Consider the following 12,933-nt stretch of genomic DNA (forward strand, 5'->3'; position numbering starts at 1 on the left):
CACAATTTGAAATTTAAAACTTTTAACAAAATATAACGGAATTTTTTAAACCTCAGTTAAATAAAATTTTAAAACCTAACATAAAAAAGACTCAATCATAAAAGAAAAAAAAAAGGTCTGATTAAATTTAACCGAAAAATTCTGTGAGATTAAAGATAGTCACAGAAAATGTTAAAGACAAGCCACATATTAGAAGTCCTATGAGCTAAAGCATTATGATCAGTAAGAATACAAGTAACCCAGGAGAAAAATAGGTATAGATTATGGACAAAAATCTGTCAAATAATGACCAATATATGAAATGAAGCTAGGCTTCTTAAGGAAATATAAGTTAAAACAAAGAGCTACTATCTCATAGCTTTCAGACTGCAGAACTTAAAAATTCTGATAAGACTAAGTGTTGGTGACAAGATAGGAAAACCAGAATTCTCTTAAACTGCAGTTGGGAGAGCAAACTTGCATATCACTTTGGAGGGCAATTTGAAAACATCTAAAGTGACAGAGTATACACATCCTACTACCTGAAACTCCATTTTTATTTATTTTATATATATATATATATATATATATATATATTTTTTTTTCAGACTGAGTCTTGATTGCTCTGTTGCCCAAGCTGCAGTGCAGTGCCACGATCTGGGATCACTGCAACCTCCACTTCCCGGGTTCAAGCAATTCTCCTGCCTCAACCTCCCTAAGTAGCTGGGATTACAGGTGCACACCACCATGCCTGGCTAATTTTTTTTTTACTTCTAGTAGAGACGGGGTTTCACCATGTTGGCCAGGCTGGTCTCGAACTCCTGACCTCAGGTGATCCTCCCACCTCGGCCTCCTAAAGTGCTGGGATTACAGGCGTGAGCCACCGTGCCGGGCTGAAATTCCATTTTTAGACATATGTCCAGAATATCTAGCACATCTGCATGAGGTGACATGATCAAGAATGTACACTTGCAGCACTGTTCAAAATGGCAAAAAAATAACAATTTAAACAATCTTTAGTAAGGGAACTGGTAAGTAAACTGATATGACACTAAACAGCATTATGTTAAGTGGAAAATCAGGTTACAAAAGATTACATACATAAAACATCATTAACATAATTTTTGTTAACTATTATACATTGTTTCTGGATAAAAACACATGGTAAAGTATAAAATCTTAAACAGGAAGGAGTCACACCAACTTCAGAATTAGTACGTTAGCTCTAGGGAAAGAAGGAGGAGAATGGCGCCAGGGAGAAGTACAAAAGAGTAACATTTTATTTATTTAAAAATCAGAAGCAAATATGGCAAAATAGTATGTGAAGGGTACAAGGGCATTTATATTATTATTTTTCTGCATATTTGAAATATTTTTAATTAAAAAGAATTTTAATGGGCACATATGGTATAACAATCAAATAATAACATTAATTACTTGCACCACAAAAATGTATCAAATAACAACATATTATTTAAGCCACAGAAACTTATGTACATATATTGGAGCATGTGATAAAAGAGTCAAAAATAAATTTTAAAATTTGCAATTTACTTTGGGGTTTTAAATTAATAATTTTGCTAATCTCATGCAATTTTAAAATGTCCTTAAGCTAAAATTTTAAGGGCTGTAATCCTTTTTGTTAGAGTTGTCAACGCTGTACAGATAAAACTTTAATGTGGTATTCTGAATTTCAGTCTTATCTTGTAAAGCTTTTTCTGTAGTATATAAACAGTTAGCAAGCTTTACAATTATACTTACAAGTCTTAAAGAAATGTATTAAGAGTCCTAAGTACGAAGAACAGTTATTTAATTATAACTACTTAATTATAGTGTTTCACCAAGAATCTGATGCCCTAATACTAATGTGGAAAAACAATGCTCCATTATTCCATTTTCTTTTCTGCTTGGGGTTTGGGCCAGAAGCCAAGATGTACCAATACTGGAAAGGCTTTAAACAGTCTTATTATAAAACCATTTTTAAAGGAAAAGTAATAACTTTCACGGGGAGTAACACAATCCTTTGGGATTACTATGTCAGAGAGAGACATAGAAAGATAGAGAATATTTTAAGAAAAGCGTTAACGAGGTAGTAAAATTTTGCTATCTGTACTTCACTTACTGACCCTCAGAGGCTCAAGGCTAGAAGACAATAAATATTTTACAGTAAAATGTAGGAGGCAAACAAAACTGGGCAGGACACTGCATCTATAAATATAATTCGAGAGATCTATAACTCACACATAGTACTTCACTCTCAACTATAATCCTCTGACCACATTCATACTATTTCAATAGTCATTTTACCCAGTAGATGGAAAGCAGTAATTTTATTTATCATGAATTGCTTTTTGCCAATTAAACATGTGCAACAGAGATGATTAGCTGGTCTCTCAAGTAACCTAGATATTAGATATGCTATTTCCATGTAATGGAAGACTGCAATAAAATTATTCCAAGTTCTAAAGTTCCACACTTTTATATTTTGGGCACAATTTTTAAGAGTGGCAAAAGGCAGGTTTTCACTTACTCCACTTCAGCCTATTATACTGAATTTTACCTAGTGCTAAAATCCTTAACTTTCATTTCTGAAGGCTGAAAAACATTTGCTCCCCCAAGTCTCTTATTTAGTATAACTTTGGCTGGTAAGAATAGCTAAGTTTGCTTCCAAAATTGAAAGTCTCCTACAACATTTTTAAATGTTTTTTTTTTCCACTGATCTTTAAGTTTCAGTAATACTCATTTATTTCTTCCCTCTCAATAGAAGGATAACTACCACTCCACTTCATGAATGAAATAATCAAATTACTATTTCTCTCAAATTCTCACCCTCTAGAGACTCGCTCAGAGTAATAAATTCACTGACAAGTTTACAATTCAAATTTCACTAATATATAGAAATAATTCTCCCACAAGCAAAAAGGTCAGCATCAAGAATTTAATTTTCTGAGTTTCATAACCCTTGATAAATGGAGGCACCTTAAAGTTCAGTTTAAACTCTTTTATATAGGATTTCAGAGCATGCCTCCAGATATCTTAAGACAAGCCGTATTAATAGCTTAGTGTCATTTTTATCATTAAAATAATCTACAAATATCAGAATACTAATTTATTGTCATAACTAATAAATAAGGCTTAAAATATCTATAGATGTAAATCAGCTCTCTCAGTTTGTTTTGCTTCACTTGGACTATTCTAAAACACAGATCAACAAACGGAATGAGTTTATCAATAATATAGTTGTGCAATCTTTTCACAAATTCCAATTCTGTAATTTAGGGGTTTTTCATATTTATTTTTAAATATACAAAGAGATTAAACCATTAATAGAAATATTTTCTCTCAAATATGTAATATTCTTTTGTAAAAGAAAGTTTCCAAACATTTACAAAGCAATCTAAAGTTAAGTAAACCTGATTTTAGGATTATTACATTAACCAAAATAATTTTCCAGAGAAGGTCCTATTTAAAAGCAATGCTCACTGGCTTCCCCACATCCACACCTTCAGACGGATCCAAATCCAGTGCCTTTGTTTGATGTACTTCAGGGATCCCTTCCAGTGAAAAAAATCTCAGAAAAACGTCTCACGACACAGTGGACAAGTGGATTTGTTGCTAGATGTAAACCATTTGTACTGAAAAAGAAAAGGTTTTAAATACTAAAAGAACTTTTAAAGTTCTCCTCTAACATACATCATAAAGTACACATACATCTATAGTAACCTTCAAATGATAAAGTGAAAAGGGAAGAATACTAAAATTTTTGCTCTTTCTGTTATCTCCAAAATTAACACAAATTGAGTATTACTTCCGATGGCTACACTAAGTTCTTCCTACTTAGGCTCATGCACACAATCACTAAGATATAAGAAATCTCCTGTGAAACAAATGAACAAATGGCAACTTCTTTTTCAGTATGTTTAAAAAGAGCACAGGGCTCTGATGCCAGATGGCTTCCAGTACCAACTCCTGTACTCTCCTTCATGGTCTAGATCTCAGAAGACCTTCTACTTCTTGAGTGGTAAAAGGTCACTGGAAACACCCATTTATTAGAGGGCCTTGATTCTACCAGTCTCAGTAAACTGCTAATTATCTTTGGCAGATTTTTAAAAAATCACTTTTTAATATATCTCCCATTAGCTACAATTAAGTTTAACACACATTTTCTCTTCCAAAGTTAGACATTGTGTATGTATGTGTGTGTGTGTGTGTGTATGTGTATAAAATACATAAAATATAAGTAAGTTAATTTCTCTTTAGACTTACCAAGCAGGCTGAATGGAATTTTTTCTTGCATGTTCTACAGGCTTTTTTGGGAAGGGAATAGTTGAAACCGTGAATGACTGAGAAACAGATCATGCAATCTTCAACACCCTCAAAACGTTTGTCTACGTTATTTTTCCACAAAGCTAAGCCTTCCATAATACTTCCATTCTGTTAACAAGCAGAAAAATAAGTCACTACACACTGATAACCACCAATTTTATTTTTATTCAATTTCACAAATTTTAAAGTTGAATTACAATTCTGAAAGAAGAGAATCTGCTTGGCTATGTTCATGTCTCCCAACTTATGAATGTTGGTTTTTAAAATAACCTCCCAAGTTTTTGGAACCAGATGTAATTTTTCTCCATTAAAGACATACTTTAAAGGCTTCTGGACCAATACTTAAAGTGTTATAGTCTAAGCTTGTTGCTTGATAAAACTCTCTTAATAATTAAATTATTTAGGTTAGTTCTAATGTTTAACTGAAAATGATGAAATTATCTCAAATGATTTGTTCCAGCTCTACAATATTGGTGAGCATATTTGTTTTAAAATAGTTTTTCTTGGCCAGGAGCGGTAGCTCAAGCCTGTAATCCCAGCACTTTGGGAGGCTAAGGTGGGTAGATCACTTGAGGTCAGGAGTTCGTTGACCACCATGGCCAACATAGTGAAACCCCATCTCTACTAAAAATACAAACAATTAGCCAGGTGTGGTGGCGGATGCCTGTAATCCCAGCTACTCTGGAAGCTGAGGCAGCAGAATCGCTTGAACTGGGAGGCAGAGGTTGCAGTGAGCTGAGATCATGCCATTGCACTTCAGCCTGGGCAACAAGAGCAAAAACTCTTAAAAAAAAAAAAAAAAGTTTTTCTTTATTGTAGAATGCCTGAGATACACAATGTGCACACAGAACTGAAGATTTAAAATGTGTTTAGAGGTCAAAGGTCTTCGAGAGTCCTGGGACTTCTCTAACCAAAGAGGAGTTGAAATGTAAGAATAAAAGTGAAAGTAGCTCAGAAGGCATTCATCTGTCCAGTATCTTTCAAAAGATCCTCCCCGAAACAATTTCGTTAATACACCTTCTACAGTGTTAATGAAATAAAGTCAATCCCTCTCAAACACCAGAAAATAAATTACAGAACCTTAACAATTAAAACAGAAAGGCAGGTTTAATCCATTTAGGCATATCTCTGTATTTATCCAAGGAAGTTTAATATCTACTTTTATCTTAAGCAGAAAAGATATATTTTATGTTTAAATGCCCTTTTAAATAGATCATCTTTTCCAAGTTTGTAAAGCCAAATGTGTAAACAGAAACTTACCTGATGGGTGAGGTAAGTGCTTAACTGCAGCATCCAGTTCCGCCACTGCTGAACAGCTACTCCTACTCTTTTCCCACTTTCTACTGTTATTGAACCCAGTGGATAATTTGAAGGCAGTTGTATTATAAGTTCAATAACTATGTCCTCAATAGTATAAGTAGCCATTACCTCTCGAGTAGTAGCTCGAGCTTTAACCTGCAATACAACAAAGGATATTTTGTTTGCCAAATTTCTGTCTTTCTACCAGAAAACATTTTGATAGGTTGACTATTAAAAGCTAAAGAGTTCATTCAAGGACAATGCAGGTAAATACATTCACTTATCTGACATGAGATAATTAAGAAATACGTTTAAATACCTGCCTGGTATATTTTTACAGTGATTTTGTGATATTCAAAGTTTGTTTTAAAAGAAATTAATTGCTCATAAAAAAGGTTTTATTATATTAGGCTTGTCACATAATAGTTCAATAAACCTTGAATAGATAAGTGACAGAATGGGTTATTATGCTTCTCTTCCACACCCAGAGTATCGAATGTCACTTCTACATCTAACAATTCTTCCTCTACCATATTATCCTCCTGAGCTTTGGAGCCAACCATCAACTGCCAGAACATTTATAGTTATTTGTTTGGTTTTCAAACCAACATTGCAAACTCAACATAAAACGCACACATTATTATCCTTTACAAACTTCATCTTCTGAATTTCCTACTTCCAGGCTAAAAAATCATGATAGTATCATTTTAAATTTCTGCTTCTACCTCATCCTAGATATTAACTAAATCACTAGCACAAAATCTCTCACATCCCTACTTTTATATTCCCACTGTTACTGCCTCACCCATGCCCTAGTCCTTTGCTCATGTCTACCCCAATAGTCTCCTCTAACCATTCATTTGAATCCAAACTGTTTGCCAACAGATCATGCTACAGATTGTGGTCAGAGCAATTTCAAAGATTTTAACTCTGATCATGCTACTGCCTGAATGAAAAATGTTCAGTGGCTGAATTGTACCACTTTAGACTGTTATTTGAGGCCCTTCCCAACATACCTCTAATTCACCATTGAGTCTATTCACCCTTGGGACTCCTATGCATTATTTGAGTTGGAGTACTGCATTATTTATCATTTCCTGGGCAACGACTGGAATGACATTCTCACTTCTATGCTTTTTGCTTTTGCAATACTATTCTCTCTCTCTCTCTTTTTTTTTTTTTTTTTTTTTGAGATGGAGTTTCACTCTTGTTGCCCAGGCTGGAGTGCAATGGCGTGATCTCAGCTCACCGCAACCTCCGCCTCCCGGGTTCAAAAGATTCTCCTACCTCAGCCTCCCGAGTAGCTGGGATTACAGGCACGTGCCACCACACCCGGCTAATTTTGTATTTTTAGTAGAGATGGGGTTTCTCCATGTTGGCCAGGCTGGTCTTGAGCTCCCGAGCTCAGGTGGTCTGCCCGCCTCGGCCTCCCAAAGTGTTGGGATTACAGGCGTGAGCCACCACACTCGGCCTATTTTCTTTATAGTAAATGCCATTCCCTTCATTTTCCCCATAACAAAATCCTGCCCACCTCCAAGTGATTTTCTTCCATAAAATCTCACTTAATCCCCTCAGCCAGATGAATCTTTCCCACTCAGATCACAAGGCACTCTTTCTCTTAATATGCTACTTTCCAATGCAAAAATCATTATCAGTCTCGCTCTTTTCCCTTTATTAGACTGTATGTTATTACAGGACAAGAATCTGGTCCTACTAAACTGTTCATATCCTTGGTGACTGGGACACAGTGCTTGGCATCAGTAAGTATTCCAGTACAGATTTTGAATGAACTAATGAATGCTCAAAAACTATTTGGTGGGTGAAATGGTTTGGATCTGTATCCCCGCTCAAATCTCATGCTGAATTGTAATCCCAAATGTTGGAAGTGGGGCCTGGTGGGAAGTGATTGGATCATGGGGATGGATTTCCCGCGGGTGCTAGTCTCGTGATAGTGAGTGAGTTGTCATGAGATCTGGTTGTTTAAAATTGTGTGACACCTCCCTGCCTCTCTCCCTCCTGCTCTGGCCATGTGAAGTGCTGACTCCCATTTGCCTTCCGCCACGATTGTAAGTTTCTGAGTAGCTGGGATTACTGGCGCCCGCCACCACGCATGGCTAATTTTTATATTTTTTTAGTAGAGATGGGGTTTCACCATGTTGCCCAGGCTGGTTTCAAATTCCTGACCTCAAGTGATCCACCCACCTCGGCCTCCCAAAATGCTGGGATTACAGGCATGAGCCACTGCACCCAGCCTAAACCTCTTTTCTTTATAAATTACCCAGTTTCAGGCATTTATAGCAATCTGAGAATAGACTAATACAGTGTGTGAATGAAATTATACCACTGTTTCAATCCACGCATGAAGTAATGTTGAGATTTGACACACAAATTAGAAAATAAAATAGGCTGGTCTTGAACTCCTGGGCTCAAGTGATCCTCCCACCTTGGCCTCCCAAAGCGTTGGGATTAAGGCATGAGCCACGACTCCTGGCCACCAGTTTCTATAAATTCTGAGTTAAGAGCTACAGTCTGTTATAACAATGACAGACATACCCAATATTAAAACAACTTTTCTAGAGAAAGTCAAGACAATACTAACCGTCATGCCATTAAATAGTTGTGTACTTGTTTGTACAGAAGATATTTCTTGAAAAGAAAGAACACTGCTGACATACTTGCTTGTAAATCTATCCACAATATTGAAAACACGCTTCTCACTGCTATTCCACCACAACCTAACCATGGCAGGCAAGTCTTTTAATGTCATATGATAGACTGAACAAGCCAAGTGTGGAATGTGGTATGGAAGCGTTGTTGTTTCTGAGGAAAAAACAAATTATTGATTAGTAACATATATTTCTTATATAGAATAACAGACTAATATTAGTATTTTCTTTAGAAAGTGATCCTTAATTTCTCAACAATAGTGCTATAGCTCATAAAAACAAACATACCAGAGAAACCAGAACTCTGGAGTATGAGCATCTTTCCACACATTCAAAATGAACCATAAGAATGGCAAAAGAATTTTTTTTTAAAGTGAAAATCCCGCCGGGCGCGGTGGCTCACGCCTGTAATCCCAGCACTTTGGGAGGCCAAGGTGGGTGGGTCACGAGATCAGGAGATCAAGACCATCCTGGCTAAAATGGTGAAACCCTGTCTCTACTAAAAATACAAAAAATTAGGTGGGCGTGGTGACGGGTGCCTGTAGTCCCAGCTACTCGGGAGGCTGAGGCAGGAGAATGGCATGAACCCGGAAGGCAGAGCTTGCAGTGAGCCGAGATCACGCCACTGCACTCCAGCCTGGACGACAGAGCGAGACTCCGTCTCAAAAAAAAAAAAAAGTGAAAATCCCAATTGACACTGAAAAATCTACCTAGAAACAGATTTCTGTATTTAACATGAAGACCACAAATAAAATAGAATACACATATTTTAAAAAGAAGGAAAAATTAAAGATGCTTGCTGTTATAAATTATGAAAAGGAGTTTGGCCTCCTTTACTTTCCCCAGAGCTTGCTGAACTGCTGTGCAGAAGTCTTGGAATACCCAACTCAATACTCACAAGATGCAGTCCATCCTCAGATCTCCAAGGCATTTAAAAAACTCATATTCTTAGTAAATTGTTTCCAATACTGTAGTACAACCAGATACATGCATATCTGTCCTCTCAGCTCACATGTGAGCTCCCAGAATGAAATGTTATTCAACTTTATTTCCCCTGATTTATATGCCTATAAAATGTTATCACGTAAGAAATATTTGTTTACAGAGTCAAAAGTTAATAGTCTCACCACACTAAGCTTCAAAAATGTATTAAATTCCTCACAGTCTTATGGGTAAAAACTAATTATTCATCCTATTTAGAGAAATATGGAAAATGGTCAATTTCAACATTCTCATAGCTAGGACCCACCTTTGGGGTTATTCTCCACATTCTCAGGGAAAAGTTTAATTCAACCTAGTCTGAATCTAGTGTCCAAGAAAGAACATAAACACATATCTTACTGACCTCTAATACTCAGCTGGAGCTCCTCAGTAAAGAATGTTTTAGGGTCCTTATTTGGGACCTCAATTGCTGTCTCTGCATAGGTTGGATTTTCTGGCATAAGCCTGAACAGGTGATAGAGCAATTTATTCAAACTCTTTGTTTTCCGAAGATACATGGAATACAAAGCCCGAAGCTGGTGGAGAGCAAAGAATTTGTTAGTAAACCAAATACACCAAGACAATTGGTATAAAAGAACAACTCAAAGTGTAACAGATTTCCTTTCCTCATAAACTAGCAGACATTCTATCCCCTCATTATTGTAACACATTTCTAATATCTTTCTCAAATTGTCTGCCTGTATTACAATGCACTCACCTTGGCTTAGAATGTCTGAGACAAGAAAATCTATTCACCATTCCCACAGATGACTCCCTCACTCTCCTCCCAAGTCTTCCATACATTCCTTCCACACCGTTGTCCTTAACCTTTCAAATTCCTGCTTAAAACTAATCCCATTTTTATGGCTGACCTCACCCTGTATCAAAAACTCCGACATCCCTTTACGACAGAGAGCACAAACTAGTGGTCCAAAATGTCATGGGGGTCTTCTCAGAGTTGTTTTCTCAATCAGGAAATTTCACATAAAAATATGGATTTCTGGTTCTCTTTTAAAAACAGAAAAACGAGCCACCAGTGGGAGCACTGCAGGTATCTGTGTGAGACCCGTGCTTCACAACTCCTGCTTTCCCTCCATAACGCAGCTTGCATTTTCCACATTGACTTTGCAGTTCTTTGGTATCTGTATTGGTTTTAAGATAATTTCTTCTACTATATCACATATCTCCTCACAGTACAAAGATATCATTTTCTTTCCCTTTTCTTTTTAAAAAATTTGTATTTTTAATTTTTGTGGGTACACAGTAGATATTTATGGGGCATATGAGGTATTTTATAGGCATATAATATGTACTAGGGTAAGTGGGGTATTCATCACCTCAAGCATTTATCCTTTCTTTGTGTAAAATATAGCATTTTCTGAACACTATGAATACTTAAGTACAAGGATCAAGTCATAGGATTTGGAATTGATTTTTAAAATATGTTGACCAAAGTGCTCTTATCATCAAACTTAACATCACTAATGAAGGATGAACATCCCAAATCTGAAAATCCAAAATCCAAAATGCTCCATAATCTAAAACTTGTTGAGCACCAACATGATGCTTAAAGGAAATGCTCCTGGAGCATTTCAGATTTTCGGATCTGGGATGCTCAACCAGTAAGTGTAACAAAAATATTCCAGAATCTGAAAAAATCTGAAATCAGAAACACTACTGGTCCCAAGCATTTTGGATAAGGGATACTCAACCTGTAAAAGAACACAATGACATTATATGGCTCCTGAGGTAAGACACTGAGAACACATAACAACTTGGGCAGTAAGTACTATTGCTAAAAATTAACCACAATCTAATGAGGAAACGATCAGACAAATTCACATTGTATGACAGGCTAAAAACAGCTGGCCAAAACAATGACAAGAAAGAAAAGAAAGGTATAGAAATTATAGGTTAAAGAAACTAAAGAAATATGACAAGCAAATACAAACATGATTCTTGATTGGATCTTCAATAGAGAAGAAAATAAAACTATAAAGATATTACTGGGACAACTGAAAGTATCTAAATAAAAATTAGATATTATTGCATCAAAATTAAATTTCTTGAGTATAAAAATTATATTATGCTTATGTAGAAACATGTCCGTGATCTTAGGAGATATATGCTTAAATACTTTTGGTAAAGCATCATAATGTCTGCAACTTACTTTCAAGTAGATCAGCAGAAAAAAAGTAAATACAGAGAAAGTATGTGCAAATGTAGCCATATGTTAAAAGATGTATGTAACTTTTTTATCTAAAAGAGTATGTGATTTTCCATTGAATTATTCTTCCAACTTGTTTAATTTTTCAAAATAAAAAGTTGGAGATTTTTAAAAAATTAATCACCAATATCAATGGACTTCAAAAAACACACATATATGACCCAGCAATCCCACTCCAAGGTATACAACACAAGTGAAATGAAAACATATTTCAACACAAAAGTTCATACATGAATGTTCACAGCAGCTTTATTTACAATAGCCAAAAAAAAGGAACAACCTAAATGCCCATTAATGGATAAACAGATAAACAAAATGTGATAGATCTACAAAATGGAGTATTATTCAGCCACAAAAATAAATGCAATACTTATGATACATGCTTCAATTTGATAACCTTGAAAATAATATACTAAAATAAAAGCCAGACACAAAAGACCAGATATGTGAAATGTCCAGAACAGGCAGATGCATAGAGACAGAACACAGTTTAATGGCCGTCAGGAGCTGTGGGGTTTGAGAGGAAATGGGAAGTGATTGCTATCAATTACAATGGGATGTTGAAAAGGTTCTAAAATTATATAGTGGTTAACAGTTGCACAACTCTGTGAATACAGTCAGCCCTCCACTTCCATGGGTTCCACATCTGAGAATTCAACCAATTGCAGATTGAAAACATTTGAGGGGCAAAAAAAGTGATTAAAAAAAACCAATACAACAATAAAAATACTAAAAACTTTAATACAGTATAGCAACTATTTCAATAGCATTTACATTGTATCAGTGATAACTAATCTAGAGATGATTTTAAGTAGTATACAGGAAGATGTGCATAGGTTAGATGCAGATACTATATGCCATTTTATATAAGGAACTTGAGTATTTGCTGGGGTGGGGGTCATGGGAGGGAGCCTGGAAACAATCCCCAGCAGATATCAAGGGATGACTATATACTAAAAACACCAAACTGTGTATGCTAAGTGGGTAAATTTCATGGTATGTGCAACATCTCAGTAAAGCTTTATAAAACAGACACATAAACATACACATGTACATATACAACTTTTTCCAGTTCAATCTGATTTGCTAGTTTTTTTGAGAAAAAAGTTAACCCATGATTTAGGAACATTTAAAGTTTTCCGAAGAAAAATTCTGTTTATTTCAGGATTCATCTAATTAGTATTACTAAGTGGGTTATTCTGGTTTATCTGCCCACAGCTCAGTTCAAGTTTCAGACTCAATAATAATAAATGCTGCCGTATAATTTTGCACCCTAACCCAATCCCAGCTTAATGAAAAAGGTGATGCATGGCCATTTTCCTAATTTCTGAATATAAAATGAGAACAAAACTCTTATACACAAATGCCTCAATCTGCTGCTATTTTTTAAAGATCAACAATATTTTAAGAAATTGATGTAAAAGCCAAATAAGGAGCTCTTGAAATATATCATCA

The 12,933-nt window shown here is 35.6% G+C and overlaps 1 protein-coding gene across 4 annotated transcripts in view; it reads right to left on the reverse strand.

Moving 5' to 3' along the window:
- Window positions 1–1,236: 1,236 nt before the first annotated feature.
- LTN1 (listerin E3 ubiquitin protein ligase 1) overlaps window positions 1,237–12,933 on the reverse strand; it is a 65,111-nt gene continuing 53,414 nt past the window's right edge. For all 4 annotated transcript variants that reach the window (XM_034948302.3, XM_008965765.4, XM_034948304.3 and 1 more), the window contains 5 exons: window positions 9,616–9,787; window positions 8,204–8,424; window positions 5,566–5,760; window positions 4,246–4,413; window positions 1,237–3,614 (listed from right to left, as the gene is read on the reverse strand). In XM_034948302.3, coding sequence (XP_034804193.3) covers window positions 3,552–3,614; window positions 4,246–4,413; window positions 5,566–5,760; window positions 8,204–8,424; window positions 9,616–9,787 — 819 coding nt within the window. In that variant the 3' untranslated portion in view covers window positions 1,237–3,551. The remainder of the gene's footprint in view (window positions 3,615–4,245; window positions 4,414–5,565; window positions 5,761–8,203; window positions 8,425–9,615; window positions 9,788–12,933) is intronic.

This window comes from Pan paniscus, chromosome 22 (genome assembly GCF_029289425.2).
Source record: "Pan paniscus chromosome 22, NHGRI_mPanPan1-v2.0_pri, whole genome shotgun sequence".
NCBI lineage: Eukaryota > Metazoa > Chordata > Mammalia > Primates > Hominidae > Pan > Pan paniscus.